This window comes from Saccostrea echinata, unplaced genomic scaffold (assembly GCF_033153115.1).
Source record: "Saccostrea echinata isolate AGI-Se365-2 ecotype Australia unplaced genomic scaffold, CSIRO_AGI_Sech_v1 ptg000001l, whole genome shotgun sequence".
Lineage (NCBI taxonomy): Eukaryota > Metazoa > Mollusca > Bivalvia > Ostreida > Ostreidae > Saccostrea > Saccostrea echinata.
In genome coordinates, this window is record NW_026889750.1 from 9165873 (window position 1) to 9185110 (window position 19238).

A 19238-nucleotide genomic window follows, 5' to 3' on the forward strand; every position below is an offset into this window, starting at 1 on the left:
AAATTGATCAAGTGAGTTTTTCGATGACCCTACAGATTGTGAGATTGACCACCAAGAAGTTTTAAATCTTCTGTGGGATAAATGTTCTTTTTTTGCACTATAAATTTATATCCCATTTGGGATCGGGCTATTAGGCCTATATCCTAACTGAACGAATGGTTCCAACTGCTGAAAGGGGGGGGGGGGGTAATATTTTCTGTACAGGCCTAGTGACTTCAATTTTGCAAATACTTTTCAAATGCATTAATCTGTATACATCACAAAAATTCTACGAAAGAACAGATTTTATCATTGTAAATGTTCAAGATAGATATTTCAATTGCTGACCCATAATGATATTTACGATAAAATCAAAACATAAACATGTTGAAATAATCATGTTTAGGCTTGACTCGTACAACTGTGTGCCGAGGAAGAAGAAAGCTTTTTTCCATATTTTTTCAATAAATTATTTTAAAAATTATGTCGCTAAAAATGATATTACAAAAATGCTTTAATGTGATATACCTACAGTAAAGCAATTAAAACATTTAAACATTTGCACTTCATTCATTCAATTCCTCCGCCATTTTCAAAGTTTACCTGCGCATGCGCTTGAGCAAATTTCTTAACCTTGCACGATAAATCTTCGTTTGAAAATGACTGAGTATTCACGAAATACATCTCATAGGTATTGCGAGCACAAATACCATCCCATCCTATTATTCTACAGATTGAATTTTTCATACATATTTCAATGCTTCCGTTTAATATTAAAAAAAGCTTTGATTTGTTTTTCTTTAACCATCGATTTGGTATGTACGACTCCGTGGCGCAACGGTAGCGCGTCTGACTCCAGATCAGAAGGTTGCGTGTTCGAATCACGTCGGGGTCAAAGCATGACTTCTTTTTCTCCTTTAGCAAAATATTTGGCAACAAAGAATATATTGGGATGGACAGGTTAAATAGCTACTGTTGCAAGTTAGTTTTAGTTTTAAAGGACAAATGGAATGAAGCAGAAAATAAAAGTAGTAGAGATAAATCGACGTTTCTAACTTTGTTTAAAAATTCATGAAATTCACTGGTTACCAAATAATGTGATTGAAAGACGGCGGTTTTGATCTCTTCAGATAAGTTTCCAGTTTAACATGCAGTAGGGTAGGACAAAAACAACATATCTGAAGCTAAGAAGATGATAAACTACGTGTATACACATAAGAAAAAAAAATGTATAAATGTATTCATATATTATATGTTTATAATTTCTTGAGATAAATATAGAATAAAATATAGAACAGAAAGACTACATTTCCGACAGAATCACTACTTGTGCCTTTATATAATTTACGAAGATTGCTCCATTCTGATGAATTTTCAGCAAAAAGTTTTAATTCCATTCTAAATTTATCTATTTAATTAGATTAAATAAATTTAATTTCAAAGATAAAAATTAATTAACTTAATTTAATTCTAAAGTTAAAAACAAAATTTGTTACATAATGTGGCTGGTATATATGTATTGCTCGGAAAATATATAGAGGATATTCAATGTTTTGTAGATGAATATGGAATTTATTTCACGAGTGGGGCAGGATTTTTTGATATTTTCACGAGTGCGAAGCACGAGTGAAAATATAAAAAAATCCTGTCTCACTCGTGAAATAAATTCCATATTCATCTACAAAACATTGAATTTTCTGTTTATTACATTTTCTTTGATTTTCCCTTTGCCTCTGTTATTTCTTAACACAGTGTCTTAGGCCTGACGTCATAGTTGAGCGGTTGAGACGTCATAGCTTAGAAGTTGTGTGTCAGATTGAAAACATTACATAGCATGGATTTTAGCAACATATTTAGGAAGAAATTTGCAGTTTTAGCTCTATCAAGATGCTTAGTTACTATCTCTATCTTATGACAGGCCAGAAATTAATTTTTTAATTACTTTGATATCCTTTCACACTGTGAGAGAATAGCATTTTTGGTATCCTTTCACACTGTGAGAGAATATCACTTTTATTCAATGAATAAATCACAGTATTTCACTGTTGAAAATGTAATAAAACTTTTTTCCCCATTACACTCAGGACTGTACATCTCAAATATATAGTCCACAAAACTGTTTGATTAAAGTTTGTCATAGGTGAACAGTTAGTGCATACATCATTGTTATTTCATGAACTTGTGTTTATGCCTGTGCAGGAAGAGGAAAGGGGGAGGGGGGCAATACGTTTGTACATACGACTTATACTCGTTTGATTTCTGATACGGGTACTAGTATATTAAGGAAGCTGTGTGGTCAACAAATTACCCCACAGATCCAACAAAATATATGAAATGGATTCTTTTATTTAGTGAAAAAAGCATGTGTTCCAGCTATTACATTTGTAGCTCGCTGGTCCTCCCAAAAATTGAGTTGGACGACCAGAGAGCTAGCTATAGAAATCTATCCATTAAAAAAATTGTATATGAGCACAAAAAAGTGCACACTTTCCTCGATTTATAAGGTGACATCCAAAAATATTACTAACCGTCTGTTTTTAATATATTCTTTAACTATTTTCACAACAAAACATTTCCCACAACCCTTAAGCTTGTTAATAGATCTCCTGGGCCTGAAATTGAGACTATAGAAAATTTGCTTATTTATAGTGCCATGACCACATAGCTCTCTCAACCATTGCAGTGTAGAATTGACAAATAGTATATCTGATATACATGTAGTTAAATTATTCCTATCCTTTGTCATTTTGGCAGTCCTTTTTTCAGTTTGGTATATTTATTCATGCACCGATCTAGAGGGGGGTCGGTGGGTCCGGACCCCCCCCCCCTGAATTTGCAGAGTTATTAATGTATATACTGAAGCAAATAAAAAATGACTTTGGATCCCCCTCCCCTAAAAAACGTAGACCCCACCATCACCACCACGAAATAGGTGTTTTTCACGTTTGGGAAATGGATTTTAGGTTTTTTAGTTGTTTTTTTTTTAATTTTTTTTTTGTCAGTAGCCTACCTCGGTTTAAAAGTTGATACTAGTACTCAGAGCATGATCTTAAGTACCGAATTAGCTGATGACATAAACACCCCATACAGGTGATTGTGGAATGTTAATACATAATAAGGGAAGCTGACGGTGGAAAAGCTGAATTCGTCCCGTTTGTCAAATAGTTTAGTTGTTAGTGGGCCATTAACGTCTATATAGTCAGTAAAACATCCAAATAGATGTGGTAGACTCTGTGATGACCTTATTTTGAGTTCAATGGCACTGTCTAGTCGAGGTACGAATGAAAATAAGTATCTTTGTTAATTAATAGAACGTCGCCGATACATCGAAATGTTGCAAGAGTTTTCTTCTTCTCATGTAGAAGTTAAATACAGGCAGTATGAAACGATAAATTGTTTTTAACTTATTTGACATCTACATGTAGATCTGAATATTTGTACAAGAAAATTGAAAGAAATGTAAAATCAACCTTCAGTTGGAATATCAAATGAAATTTTGAATTTCACAGATTGAAGTACAGCTATTACACTATCTTCGATTGGAATATCCCTCTAGACAGTAAATGATTATGCATGTGTAATCACAATTAAGAAGCAAGTGAACAGCTTGCCATCTTTCTATCTTTCTTTCATTCTGAGATATTTTGAACTGATGTACCATTTAAAGACCAAGTCATGCAGTTTCCGGTAATAATATTAACATTATTCACTGGCATACGAAGGAAGACATCGACCATAATCCAACTGTTCACTGCCTCTGCCTATACCGAATTAGTGCAAAAGTGATCGCAGCGGAGTATCTAAAATAATGAACATAGGACTATAAAGTATGTCCGATAAACATCAGATTTTAATTGCTTTCTTGTAGAATTTGGGTTGATTAATTAACATCAAATACATGTACATGCGTTAAGCGGATAATCTGTATATTTACTGTTTTTATTCGAGTGTCTTTGTTGCTAATGACCTTGTTTGTACATACAGTAGTTTGTTGAAGCCGTCATTTATACAGGCCTTCATATGACTACGAGTTAACATCCCCAAAGAAAACCATGTTTCTAAGGTATGTCTATGAAAATCTGTCCCATAAATCTCATGACTTTTTGCTTAAATTTCATTTACTCTTCTGGTCTGCAAAACAAAATTAAAATTCATGAATTTGGATGAAATTTACTTTAAAAGGAATTTCAAATCTTCTGAATGTTAATTTCATAAAATTGTCATAAATTAAAGGAAAGCGGTAACTTACTATATAAAATATATGTATCCTGAAAGAGAAAAATACATGGACCATGTTTTTGTCCAGAATATTATAGTTATTTTTGCAATTAAATCATTTAAAACAAATACAGTAAGTGAGCTACGTACGAGAGCCATAGTCTGCATCATCCATCGTTTGCGTTTACCTTCAAACTTTTTTTTTAATCTTGTAGATTAATCATAGCAAAGGTCTTCGTGATAGCTGTTCTGGCCAGCGGATGTCTGTCTGTGTCTAATCGATGTCTGCCTGGAGACCTCTGCTTTCCAGCCAACATTGTATGGATCAAGTTCATGGAAACTCTGGATGGCAATTTATATTTTCCACACACTCGAGAATATGATCACCTTGTAATGCAAAGAAATAGTATTTACACTAAATTTCCTTTCGCCATTGTTGAAGTAAAAAATACCGCCGATGTTCAGAAATCAGTTCTCTTTGCACGCAAACACAATCTGTTGGTGTCCATCAAAACTTCTGGACATGATTTTATTGGACGCTCAACTGCTCATGGAAGTTTACAAATTTTCCTTGGGAGTATGAATGCGACTAAAATTCATCTATTTTCCATCAGAAATCCTGCTGGTGAAATTACATGTGAGAGTGGAAACACTTGGTTAAAAGTATACGAAGAGGTATAGCGCAAAGGAAAAAGAAATGAAGAAAATGCATTTGTCATTTTGTTTGTGTACACGTAAATAACATCACTTTACGCAAATAGAGGAGAATTACATTTGTTAACTGCAATTCAGTTTTTTTTATAGGTGGACAGACACAACCGTACAATCGTGGGAGGGAGCGGTCATACAGTTAGTGTAGCTGGATATACACTAGGGGGCGGTCACAGTCCGATGTCCCGGATGTTCGGTCTAGCAGTCGACAACTTACTCGAAATAGAAATGGTAACTGCAGAAGGACATGTAGTAGTGGCCAACAAGTTTATGACACAGACGAGCTTTGTGAACGGGACTTTTGCCACGAGCAACGACACTGACATTTTCTGGGCGTCTCGTGGAGGAGGAGGAGGAACCTTTGGTATCGTAACAAAATTTACTTTCAAGCTGCACTACCCAGCTCCCCAAATTGTACAGTTTCTCTGTAGTTATCCCATTCAAAAAGCAAATGGTCAAAAATATGGTTTTACGGTGCTAAAGAAAATATTTTCAATGTTGACATCTCTTCCAAAGGAATGGGGAGGGTATCTTTTAATCAGTGGTGTTCCGGATAAATCTGGAAACTTTGGAAATGTGATGCTAGCCATGAATCACCACGGACCATTCCATTCAGCAACCCGTGCCTATTTAGATCAGTTGAAAAATTTTCAGCAGGATTGGCAATCCTTTTGTTTCTACAAGAACTTTTCTTCCTATTACGACTATGACAAAACATCCAAGGAGACTTCATATTTTCCGTATTACTCTTCGAACACTCTTCTTCATAACCATAACTTCACGGATGATCTGATTTCTTTTATTCTACAAAAAGTGAAAACAGGGTATTCCAACAGTAGTCATATGGGAATGACGGGCACTTTTCTCGGTGGTGAGTATAAAATTGATCATAGATTAACCAACGCAGGTTATTGCTTTAAACCCAAAGGTCTGGAAGTGTCATTACATGTACATGTATATTTTCCGGTAAATTTATCAATAAAAAATTGCAGTCTACTAGGGAATCGAATGTAACCAAAAAAAAAAAAATAACAAAAATGTCATAAAAATAGTAACAATGCATATTCTTAGTGGTAGAAAAAACTTTATTTTTATTTGCTAAGAAAGAGGACAAAAAGGGTCAGAAAACGTAAACCAATATTTACACATCCTTTTTATGCATTAGGTAGAGTAAAGACAATAGAACATCATGAAAATGCAGTGAATCCAGCCCTTCGATCATCACTGATGTCTTTAACAGCCACGACTTATTTGCCTACAACAGATCTGAACTACAGCGCCTTCCTTGTAAGAGGAGAAGAAATAGGCAAAGAACTTAACAAATTCGGACTAGGACAATATGTTAATAACGCGGGAAATGACGTCATTTCCTGGCAGAAAGAATTTTGGGGCAATAATTATAGGCGTCTTTTGAAAATCAAGAAAAAATGGGACCCAGATAATTTTTTCACTTGTAAAGAATGCGTTGGTTCTGAGGAAATCGGTCCAAATTTTGTTGATGGAGTGTTTCATATTCCTATTGGGCCACCCTTTGGAAAATAATTGGTTACGCATATAGGCACTCCCCAGCTTAATTGTTAAAAAATATATATCTACTATACTACAAACATATCATATTAATGTGTAATTCTATGTCTCATTGTTTATACATGTATTTATGTATTTATTAATGGAGTATTATTATATACGTTAAACTTCAGAAAGGAGTTACCAAAAGTCAATATCGCCTCTTATGGTGTGAAGAATTCTGTTAAATAAAAGCGTCTCTTTTAATTTTCTTTGAAGGTAAGTCTTCCAATCCAGGAGAGAGATACTATAAAAAGTGGCCAAGAGTACTAATAACAATGAACAATCTCCACAGCTTGCTTAACCAGCATCGCCTCTATATTGTAGAATTTGCATTTCTTGTTTTGACGAAGTTGCTTTGAATTGAATTGTACTTTGTATCCTAACATACTCTCCAACAAGTTTTGATTTTTTAAATCATTTTCTAGTTTTCCTGAAATGTTCTTATTTTCCTCCTAGGGGTATGTTATCTTGACAAATTTCTCTGAAATTGAGCTGTGTCACCAAAGCAAACAGATTTTTCAGACTTCAGATTTTTGTTATCTGTTTTATAAAAAGAAGAATACTTGAAGTACCCTCTGTTATATCCACCGCATACTTGTTCTCCTCTCTTTGGGTTCTAGTAAGCCCAGGTTTTCTGTTATACTCTGACTGTCTTGTTTCAGTTATCCATATTAGACTATTTGCCCTTACAATTATATTTCCGAACCCGAATGAAAGAGCTGCTGGGATTGGTCTCTTCGTCCTCTCTCTTGACGTCTCATTAGTTAACTTTCTGCTCTTATTTTTAAATCTCTGTGGATAACATCTTTTTCTTTACTGATATATTCATGAGTTCTGACTTATACATTAGCTTTCTATAGCTAGACACAGTTTCCTTATCTTGGGTTAGGAATAAAATCGGCGACCATTCAAAAAGTAGCATTAACTTGCAGGGCCAACCCTGGATATATTTCAAAAACAGGTTACTATGTTAATTAAGAATTTTTACAAAATCAACATTATCAATTTTTGATCTATTAAAAACTGTTTCCTTTGTGGCTCAAAAACGTTAACAAAGTTAATTCTATATCGATAGCGGAAGAACAATCTTGTACCTTTGCACATTATTTAGATCGCTGTTTAATAACATTCTTACCCCCCCCCCTTTTCCCTCGATAAAACCTGCCTCGACTGATTTGTTTTTCAACTTAATGTACTTTAGACAAAATATCGGTCCCTATATTAACCCTTCTTTAGTTCTTGCAAAATATATATTATGTAGTATACTGAAGACACATTCTCAAAAGAGGTTATCTGGAAGTAAAAGATAGATAGTTGTTATGAATGCGATAAATACCGATGTCGCCAACCACCCTGTTTATATAGTACAAGTATATATGTATGACACCACCAATCTAGAATCATCCAAGTAAAATCAAGAAAACTGCAACACAGAAACACCGACAGGATGTGTCCAGGGTAAGCGTATAGAACTGCACCTGTATAACTTATTTTCTATCACTTAATCGATCTACTACTATCATGATTGATCTTTACTTTTCTCATCATAATCATATTTCCTGTACTCCGATCTACAATTTTTTATCTTTTTTATTTTTGCCGTACTATCCTTTCCAATGATTATGGAGAGAGAGAGAGAGATTTTATTGGTTGGAGACCTGTATAATTTTGTAAATTTGAACAAATGTTATAGGTAAAAAAGACTTATAGCAAAGTATACAAGTAACATAAAATTTTATTCACTCTAAAAGGACTCGTAAATCCTTATATTTAATATTTAAAACGACAGAGAATAAGAACACTGCAATGGTTTACATTGTCTACACCAGGGGGGGGGGGGGGGCGGGGGGGGGGGGTAAAAGAGAGATGTAAAGAGATATATGAAGACTTGGTTTCAACAATGACCATCAAATTGTCAAAATATATACTTCTTCCTCAACCCGTGCGTCCATTTCTTAAAGCCTAGTGCAAGATGATAATATTCTTTTTAAATATGAATCATGAGAAAAATTTTGTTGCTAGCTTGCCAAATATTTTCTGATTTTAATTTTTTTTCATATATTGAAGGTCTGCCCTGAGGGTCTTAACATTGGCTGTGCTTGTCAGCGCATGTTTTTCTGTGTCTAATCGATGTCTGCCTGGAGACTCGAGTTGCTTTCCCACCAATATTGAGTTGATAAAATTCTTGGAAAATCTAGAAGGGAATCTGTATTTTCCACATCAACCAGAATACGACAAACTTGTAGTGCAAAGAGAGACTATATACACGAAATTCCCGTTCGCCATAGCCGAAGTGAAAAATGCCGCTGATGTTCAAAAGTGCGTTCTCTTCGCTCGCAAATACAACTTACTGGTTTCCGTCAAAACTTCCGGACACGATTTTCTTGGCCGATCCACTGCACATGGAAGTTTAATGATTTATCTTGGGAGTATGAATGCAACCAAAGTCAGTATGTCTTCTACGAGAAATCCCGCCGGTGAGATCAAGTGTGAAAGCGGAAACACGTGGTTGAAAGTTTACGAAGAGGTAAATCTTAAGAAATGTAATTACATCTATAATTATATGTGTCATATACAAATGGTCTCTTTATGGTTCTCTTGCTTGAGTTAAAAATATCCTCTTAACTAAACAACTAAAGACTTAACGCATGATTACAATTTTACTAATGCCAGTTACGTTTCTTTACCCTATGGCCTAAATCATGTAAATATTTGTCATTATTTGGGTACCCAATAAAAAGCAAGCAAACTACAACAAAAGCAGCTGTAATTCGCTAATAATTACATCCAATGAAACATGTTTCCATTTTTCCTGTGAAAATTGAATATTTTTTATTTATCAGTAAGAAAAACAACTTCAAACCCTTTTTAAGCAATCTTTATGAAAGCTTTCTTTGGAAGTATCGTAAGTAATCTTTTCATGACTCTTCCAACAATATATAACGTATACCGATCGATAATACTGTATTTTTCGTTCTTTCACCCACTTTATATGAATATTATATTTACAAATATTAATATTTACTCTAAAAATGTCATTCTTTCTTTGTTTAAACGGGTATGAATGGTTGCAATCTTTACAGACAGAAAAATGCATAATAACCAGTTTTCTTTAGTGCTCAGATTATGTATTTTCTATACACAGTTGCAACCGTTCATCCGTACAAAGAAAGCATTTCAATACAAATATTGACAACATTAACCTCCATTTCATTTATCAATAATTATAAAATTTTGCCTATTTTAGGTTAATAAGTACAATAGGGTGATTATTGGCGGAAGCGCTCATACAGTCAGTATGGCTGGTTACACTCTGGGTGGCGGCCATAGTCCAATGTCCCGGATGTTCGGTATGGCGGTAGACAACTTGCTAGAATTAGAACTTGTCACAGCAAACGGCGAAATCATATTGGCCAATGACCATATGACCCAGACCACACACCTGAATGGTAGCGTCTCTACGTCCGACAATACGGAAATTTTCTGGGCGTCAAAAGGGGGTGGAGGAGGAACATTTGGTATTGCGACCAAATTCACCTACAAATTGCACTATACCGCCCCTCAGGTGGTGCAATTTGTGTGTGGATATCCCTTAATTCGCGCAAATGGACAGCACATCGGATTTACCGTTTTACAAAAAGTATTTTCCGTGATCAAAAATATGCCAAAAGAATGGGGAGGGTACGTGCTAGCCAGTGGAGTCCCAGCGGACAGTGGAAAATGGGGAAACGTTATAGTATCTTTCAACCACTATGGATCTTATGCTTCGACCACACGGGCATATATGGACCAGTTGGCTAATTTTCACAAAGAATGGCAAAATTTTTGCTTTTATGTTAACCGTACAACTTTCCTTGATTATGAAGTCACAGCCAAAGACCCTTTGTATTACGCAGGTTACATAATGAACACTCTTTTACAAAGTGAAAGTTTTGACGACAGTTTGGTAAGGTTTCTTGTAAATGAACTTGAAACCGAGCATACAAATGTAAGTGCATTCTCCTTCACCGGAACTCTCCTCGGAGGTAAATAACGTGTAGATTCTCAATACAGTTTTATCTTAATTAGCCGTTAATGAGTCTTTGATCCTAGAAGCAATATATATATATATATATATATATATATATATATATATATATATATATATATATATATATATATATATATATATATATATATATGTGTGTGTGTGTGTGTGTGTAAAATACATTTAATCTTTTCTTTCAAAACATTAGGTAAATAAATGATCATAAACGCAAGGCATGAAAAAGTTTACGGTGAAATTTGGAATCCTTTTATTTCATTCATTTTAATTTAGACTTAATGCTTCTTTTACTAATATTACAGTTTTTCATTCGGATTTGTTTTAGGTGAAATGATGAAAGTTGGGGCACACGACACCTCAGTTCATCCTGGATTTAGAACAGCATTGATGTCGCTGTCTGCCTCGATCGGTTGGGATACAGGGATGTTAGATTATGACGGTCTTCCACAAAGAGGTGCCGTAGTCGGCGAACAGTTGAGCGCATTTGGTGACGGTCAATATCCAAATGAAGCAGGGATGGACGTCGTTCATTGGCAACAAGAATTCTGGGGCAGTAATTACAAGCGTCTTTTGGACATTAAACATAAGTGGGATCCAGACAACTTTTTCACATGCAGAGAGTGTGTAGGATCTGAAACCACCCACGGCCATTCCGGTCATCATAGTCATATTGCTCTTGACCCTGTCCTTGGATAAAGTCATTATTAGTGTCTATTAAATAAAAACCTTTCATTTGTAATTCTGAATAAAAAATTTATTTTATTCAAATTTGAAGGTTATTTCTTCTCAACAGCAATTTTTCCAATTTTATATTGTAAAGTACTTACATGTAATCTTTGAATATATATATATATATATATATATATATATATATATATATATATATATATATATATATATATATATATATATATATATATATATTAGGGATGTCAAATCGGTCAATTTTTGATAATCGGTTACTCGGATATTTTTCCGATCGAGTACCCGGGTACTCGGTAGAAATGTTTATACAAGTGTGTTAATTTTCTTGAACCCCGTTAAGCTCTGTTAAAACCCAAAGCTATTTTTATCATGTTTATAAATGTATATAAACGGAAATGATTTCTTGGAATGACAATTTATCAAATAAACACAAGAGATACAATTAATACATAAAAAATTACAAGTGGTTTACAGAATTACAGTTCTTCATTAGGATCTATTTGATCAACGCAAGAGGACAATATGTCAAGCAGGTTTGTGATGATTAGACTAGCGAAAGAGAAGGAACGGACGTTGTTGGTATCGCTAGTTTAATATTATTTTATTTGTTGGTTGTTTCTCCCGTATACACTAAACTTACTACGCAAACTGACTTTCAACATTTTTTTTAATCTTTAGTTATTTCTAAATATTTCTTCACGTTTGAAGTGAGTAGCGACATTCCTATGTATGTCCAATTTTGCTGTCGTATATTAACTAAATAATTTAAAATGATTGAAAGATAATATACCATACTTATACGATGTTCATTGAAAACAATCATTGAAGCCATCCAAAAATTAAGGACCACTATAGGTGAGAAAAGCTGTGTACCGAGTGATTGGTCACTAATTACTGTATATACACCGCCACAGGCGATAACGGGTATTTTACGGGTGTAGTTAACGACACGCTAATTACGTATGCATACTTATGTTATTTTTGATAAGTTTTTGAAAAAAAGTATGTACTTTGAAATAAGAAAAAATGCACATCCGAGTAACCGAGTACCATTTTTAGTATTCGATACTCGGACGTTCGATCGAGTACCCGGATAACCGGGTACTCGTTGACATCCCTAATATATATATATATATATATATATATATATATATATATATATATATATATATATATATATATATATATATAGAGAGAGAGAGAGAGAGAGAGAGAGAGAGAGAGATAGATAGATAGATAGATATGTTATAGATAGTGTAAACCTCATTCTCTTTAGAGAAGTTAACAAGCCTACATCCACTTCTCTTCGCAAGCCTTCATGTTTTGATTCTGAAAACAGCCTGTCCACTTCTCTAAAGAAAATAATGTAAACCTATAAGTAAGCAGCAGAGGAAAAGTGTTTTTCACTCCATGTTGAACAAATCACATATAGTGATGAACAAATTACATATAATCTCTATCTCTCTCATATATGTACCAGCTACAATTTTACAATTTTCGCGGATCGCCTAAATTTTACAGGTTCGAGGCACGTAATTTCGTTTCACTAATATCTACAGAAGGATAGATGACTCAAAAAAAAAACCCAATTATTAATTCGTTGAGAATGTGAATTTGTGGATGCAGGGTACCCATGAATCCCACAAATTTTGAGCCATCACGAAATCAAATGATTTCAAAATATATTTTATTGATATTGATCTTTGCGCTTTAAAGCGGACCGAGCTTGCGAGGTCAACGTTCGCACAAAGACCGAAGGCGGGCATATTTCTCTATATTAAACCAATGACTTTTTTATTGCATATTTGAATAGTACCACTGCATTTTTTCCCGATTCAAATAAATGGAATCTAATTACTAATAATATTTGGCCGTCTTTGCTGCTAATGACTTTCTTTGTTTATCAATAATTTGATCAAGCCGTCATTTATGCTGACCTTCATGACTTCAACTCCGCAAAGAAAACCATGTTTCCATATACGAGGGGTGATCAAAAAGTTCGCGAACTATTTGAATTACTTCCATAAAAGAAATAAAATTAGGTTTCGGTGTTCATTATTTTTTAAAGTAGTTCTCTTTGAATTTAATGCACATCTTCCACCGTTCTGCCCATGCGCGAATCACGTGATCCAGGCGGTCACGTTACATGCTCCGTGGCGTTCTGTTCACAGAAGCTAAAAGATTTTTAGGGTTTTTCGAGTCCTATACTGCAGTATTTCTTACCCTGCAAGTTATTTTTTTTATAACAAAAAATGTTCATTTGTCAGAAATGGCCGAATCTCGAAAATAGGATAAAGATGTCCTTTCCCAGAATGAGCATGGTGACCACCACAACCCGAGTTCTCTGTCTTAGAAACGTCGTTTATCCGATATGGATATAGTATAGACGCCTTCTTTTTATCAAATCTGACATGTTTAAAGTTTAAAATAAACAATATTTTAGGGATTTATTAATTATATTATTGTTAAGATATTCAAATATTTTTCTAACTGTTATTTGGCGATCTTTCATAACAAATTGCTCAACTAAAGACAAATCTCTTCCCCAGCTTGCTTTCACTAGGCAACATAACAAACATCATTTTAACCACCACCACCCCTTCCCTCACTAAAATAATCAATTCAATTAATGACTGACTTTCTGGCAAGTCTTTTGTCTTTATAAACCTTGCAAAAATTATCATATGCTACTGCAAAAGGATTTCCAAGATATACGTTAAACTTTACAGCCGTTCGTTGCTCAACTACAACTGCGTCAACTATTTTTTGTAACAAAGCACCTACATATTGACGTAATTTTCACATTGTGACGTCATAAACATGTAGCAAAACATTACATAACATCTGCTATTTATAGAATATATGTATGTCTATATTTGTGCCAAATTGTATTCTAATCTGAACTGTGGTTTTCTAAATATAGAGATAGTTCGCGTACTTTTTGATCACCCCTCGTATCTGTGAAAATCTGCCCCTTGAATCTCATGCTTCAATCTAATTACTCTTACATTTTACTAAACGAGAACAAAAGGAAGATATTTGGATTGGGGAAAAGGTATTCCATCAGATATATACAATAGTCATAGTTTAAAAAAAAAAGAAGAAACAACTTTCTTTCCTTTTTTAAGGTTCTGGTGTGCTTTTTTGTAGATAAATTATACTTAAAGCCGTTGCCATAGCCGTTCTTGTCAACACACCTCTGTCTGAGTCTAAAATGTGTCTTCCTGGGAGACTTCTGCTTTGCAACCAACACTGTATTGAACTCTCTAGGGCAATTTATATTTTCCACACACTCGAGAATATGATAGTCTTCTAATGTTAAGAAATACTATTTACACTAATATAATTTTCGCCATTGTCGAAGTAAAAAATACTACCGAAATCAGTTCTCTGTGCCACCAAACACAACCTTTTGAGTGTCCATAAGAACTTCTGGACATGATTTTTAGGGCGCTCATGAAAGCTTACAGATTTTCTTAAGGTCTAAGAACCGACTAAAATTTCCCCACAGAAGTCCTTCTGGTAAAATACCATATGAAAGAGGAAACATGTGGTTAAAAGTTTACATCTACGTAATGTTTCTTGATAAAATATAGAAACTGATTTTATTACTTACGAGGGGTGATCTAAAAGTTCGCGAACTATCTCTATATTTACAAAAACACAATTCCGATCAAAATGAAATTTGGCACACATATGGTCATACACATGTTCTATAAATAGCAGATGTTATGTAATGTTTTGCTACATGTTTGTGACGTCACACTGTGAAAATGACGTTAATATGTAGATTACTTGTGACAAAAAATGATTGACTCAGTCGTATTCGAGCAACGAACGGCTGTAAAGTTTAACGTATATCTTGGAAATTCCTCTGCAATAGCATATAATAATTTGTATAAGGTTTAAGAAGACAAAAGACTTGCCAGAAGTTCAATCATTAATTGAATTGATTGTTTTAATGAAGGAAGGGAGATGATTAATAACGATGTTTGTTCTGTTGCGCAGTGAAAGCAAGCTGGGGAAGAGATGTGTTCTTAGTTGAGCAAATTGTTATGAAAGATCGCCAAGTTACAGTTTGAAAAATACTTGAGTATCTTACAAATAATATGATTATTGAATCCCTAAAATATCGTTTACTTTAGACTTTAAACATATCAGATATGATAGTAAGAATACGCCCATACTTTATCAACATTGGAAAAAACGACGCTCCCAAGACATAGGACTGGGGTTGTGATGGTCACAATTATCATTTTGGGAAAAGATATCCTTATCCATCCATTCTATTGCCGAGATTTGGTCATTTCTGACAAATGGACTGTTCTTGTTATAAAAGATAACTTACATGGTAAGAAATATAACACTCAGAAAAATCTTCTGGCTTCCGTGAACAGACTGCTGCGGAGCATGTCACGTGACCGACTTGATCACGTGATTCGCGCATGAGCAGAACGGTGGCAGATGTGCATTAAAATCGGAGATGACTACTTTAAAAAAAAAGAAACAATGAAACTTAATTTTATTTGTTTTATGGACGTAATTCAATTAGTTCGCGAACTTTTTGATCACCCCTCGTTTTGTATATATTGTATCATATGTTATCATAAGCTTATTTAGAAATATTAGATCTTATAGATAAGGTTGGGATATATATAATTTTTCAAAATCACTATCTATTATGTCGTCATTTAGAAAATTTAATCAAGGCACTGTGCCACTGTCAGAGTGAAACATGCTTTTTTAAAGACTTGGAATCTATAGGAAGAGGAATATTTAGTACCCTTTGTCAGCCCAGGTTTTCCTTTCCACTGATTGCCTTGTTTCGGGTAACCATGTAGACTGTTTGTTCCTACGTCCTTTTATATCCTAACCCGGATGAATGGTCTGCTGGGGTGGTCTGTGCGTCTTCTCTTTGACTGCTTCTCTCCTGGTATTTCTCTGGTTTTCACTCTGCTCTTATTTTCAAATCCCTATGGAGAACATCTTTTGAGTTCACCTGAGCAGAAGGCTCAAATGAACTTTTCTGATCACATTTTGTCCGGCGTCCGTCTGTCTATAAACTTTTCACATTTTCGACTTCTTCAAAAGTACAACTGGGCCAATTTTAACCACATTTGGCACACAATATCCTTGGATAAATCGGATTCACTTTTTTTTCCAAGCAAAGAGAAGAAGTTCCAAGGGGAGATTATTACGAATTAGTGAAAAATGAATGGTTTCTTTTAAAAATCTTCTCAAGAATCACTGAACTAGAAAATATGAAACTAGAAAATATGAATATGTGAAATCATCTTCAGGTATTGAGGATTCAAATTTGTTAAAATCATGACCCCCGGGGTAGAGTGGGGCCACAATGGCCAATCAAAGTTTTGCATAGGAAACATCTTTAGAAATATTTTTCCTTAGAGCAGCAAAACCATGATAAGTAATAATAATATAGGACCATCCTAAGATTATGACCCCCAGGAGTAAAGAGGGACCATAACGGTTATACAAAGGAATATGAATGATATATTGATTTTTTTTTAATTCTTCTCGAAAATAGCAAAGCCATACTTAGTCATATTAATCCAGAAGCATCCTCAGTAGTGTAGATTTAAATATCATATGTCCCCGGGGTAAGGCAAGGCCACAAAAGAAGATCAAACTTTGTTGGGAAAAAAAAATTGAAAAATTTATTAAAGCATGATAAGTCAAAGAAATACGGAAGCATCCTCAAGTAGTGTATATTCAAGATTGTTCAAATCATCCCCACCGGGACAACTTTTATATATAAACTTTTCAAAACTGAGCTAATTTCTGCTTTCTCCTGGCCAAAGTGCTCAGGTGGGCGATGTGGCCTCTTGTCTTTAAGGATACCATGCTAATTAGTCCTGAGGTATTCATAAGCTTTTTAAACATATTTCCTTATCTTGGGTTAGAAATTTACTCGGGGAGCATTCAATGAAAAAGACGAACATTACGAACAATGATCGATCACAAAAATTCTACAAATTATACAAATCTCGGAAAAAAGGCATAAAACACGGATCCCCGGAAATGCCAGAGATGGTATCGTGTGCTTAGGAAGAGCTAACATCCCTTGTTGACAGGTCACGCCCGACGCGAGCCGCCCTATAAATTGATCAAATAGATGGAACATTCCGTAGTCAAATTAAGTATAAAAACAAAGGCCTAACAATTGGTATGAAACACGTCAGTCAAAATACGAACCAGTGATAGCTTCTATTGCAATGCTAACAAGATCATTATAACTTCCATAGAAATTACGAAATGCTGACTTTAAACAAGGTTGTTGAACTCCCTGTAACATCAACTTATCTGTCACTAGCCTGCCTCAGTTTAAAAATTGATCGTACTCAGAGCATGTTCTTGAATATCGAATCAGGCGGAAGACTTGAACACCATGTGCAGGTGATAGCGGAATATAACTACATAAATAAAGAAAGTTGACGATGGAAAAGCTGATGTCAAATAAGAAAAAGGAGCATTTTGCAGGGCCACTTTTGGGCAAATATTAGGTACTGTTTACTGTTATTTCCTTTTTTAAAAAAAAACAAAATCAACATTATTGATTTTTAATCTTCTGATCTCAAATGGTTTCCACTGTAGCTAAAAATAGTGGTTTTGCGATATTCGTACAAAAAGTCTAACTCAAAAGTACATATACGAGGGTTGTTAATAAAGTTCGTGGACACATTGATTTACGGAAAATCTATTGTGTACTGTGAAGTATGACTTATGTCTGATTTAATTCCTATCTTTTGTTTATTAGTATATAAAAAAAATCAGGTCCATTTGCTAAAATTTTGAAAATTTACAATTTTTACTATGCGGTCATAGGATTCACGGAGCAATCACTTGACGTTAAGTGACGTGACAATCAGATTTCAAACCCGTTAAGCTTTTAAATAGTTCTATAAAATATCTTTCATTTCTTTTGACTTTTCTTGTCTTTTTCTACTTAAAAGTTAAATATCTATATCAAGACATGTTACTTTTCTTCTATAATGTATTTTGCGCTGTATCGGATATTAGTGAGATCTTAAAATAATAGTCTACGCAGTTAAAAGATCAGTATGGAAACGATGCAAAATCGATAGGCCCAACGTCCATGCGATAAGTGGGGTATTGAGGTATCGATGGAGTTGATCGTTAAAAATGTTAATCCTTCCATTCTTATAAAGCTACTACCATTTGAATACTTTTGTCCTTTGTACTTGTAGGCAATTTCCAGCAGCAGCTAGAAGCATTTTAGTCTATTTTTAGACATTTTCCTGTCTGCACACATAATTTTTTAGTAGCTCGGTGCTCCATGACGTTCAATGACGTTCCCACTCTTGGCTTTGTTTTTACGCGTTGATTATTTATAAATGGCTATAAAACAGTCATACACCCTCCAATTTAATTCAAAATTTCGGCAAGTGACGTTTCATGAATACTGTGGCGACAGGTAAAATGTCATAATTCTTTCTGCGCTACAACTGTGCAATTTTTAATTTCTATAAAAAGTCTATGTAATGTAAACGTGCGAAAAAGTAGCATGCTCCGTGAAGCATGTTTTATCAAAATAATCTAGCTGTATATTTTTTAAGGATTACTGGAAACACCAAATCTTTGTATATTTATTGGAAATAGGTAAAGTTTTTATCTGGAGAGTTTATCCGGTTTCATGGAAATAGCGCGCTCACAATAGAACTTGTCCGCGAACTTTTCTAACAACCCTCGTACATATACATTATATTTTTTTTTTCTAAAATGTTTGTGTAATTTTCAGAACAGTGACTACAGTATGACAAAATTTCCTTAACATACATTCACAATAATCGATGAAACTCTTAGACCTGACCCAATAGAATGAAAGTTCAATCTCCAATATGAAAAATTAGCAAACTTAATTCTATATTCACAGAAGAAGAAGTTCTTTTACCTGTTTACATTATCTAGATCACTGTAAAAGAATTTTGCCCTCCCCTTTCTCTCGAAAAAATCTATCCCGACTGGTTTT

The 19238-nt window shown here is 34.3% G+C and overlaps 2 protein-coding genes and 1 non-coding gene across 3 annotated transcripts; all 3 read left to right on the forward strand.

The window, feature by feature from the left end:
• The first annotated feature begins 802 nt into the window (after positions 1-802).
• On the forward strand, positions 803-874 carry Trnaw-cca (transfer RNA tryptophan (anticodon CCA)). Its single transcript has one exon. It is a non-coding gene; the product is annotated as a tRNA-Trp (tRNA).
• Positions 875-4031: 3157 nt separating this feature from the next.
• LOC133182275 (uncharacterized) lies at positions 4032-6450 on the forward strand. The gene is made up of 4 exons (XM_061317059.1): positions 4032-4042; positions 4413-4872; positions 5002-5783; positions 6078-6450. The coding sequence occupies exons 1-4, from the start codon at positions 4032-4034 to the stop codon at positions 6448-6450; spliced, it is 1626 nt and encodes a 541-aa protein (XP_061173043.1).
• Positions 6451-7924: 1474 nt separating this feature from the next.
• On the forward strand, positions 7925-11218 carry LOC133182286 (uncharacterized). The gene is made up of 4 exons (XM_061317068.1): positions 7925-7935; positions 8545-9004; positions 9725-10502; positions 10848-11218. Exons 1-4 carry the CDS (start codon positions 7925-7927, stop codon positions 11216-11218), a joined length of 1620 nt encoding a protein of 539 aa, XP_061173052.1.
• The last annotated feature ends 8020 nt before the right edge of the window (positions 11219-19238 follow it).

Coding starts and splice junctions, on each gene's coding strand:
- LOC133182275 (XM_061317059.1), top strand. Junction 4,873..5,001: donor GGTTAAAAGTATACGAAGAG/GTATAGCGCAAA, acceptor TTTTTTTTATAG/GTGGACAGACACAACCGTAC. Junction 5,784..6,077: donor GGCACTTTTCTCGGTGGTGA/GTATAAAATTGA, acceptor TGCATTAGGTAG/AGTAAAGACAATAGAACATC.
- LOC133182286 (XM_061317068.1), top strand. Junction 9,005..9,724: donor GGTTGAAAGTTTACGAAGAG/GTAAATCTTAAG, acceptor TGCCTATTTTAG/GTTAATAAGTACAATAGGGT. Junction 10,503..10,847: donor CACCGGAACTCTCCTCGGAG/GTAAATAACGTG, acceptor GATTTGTTTTAG/GTGAAATGATGAAAGTTGGG.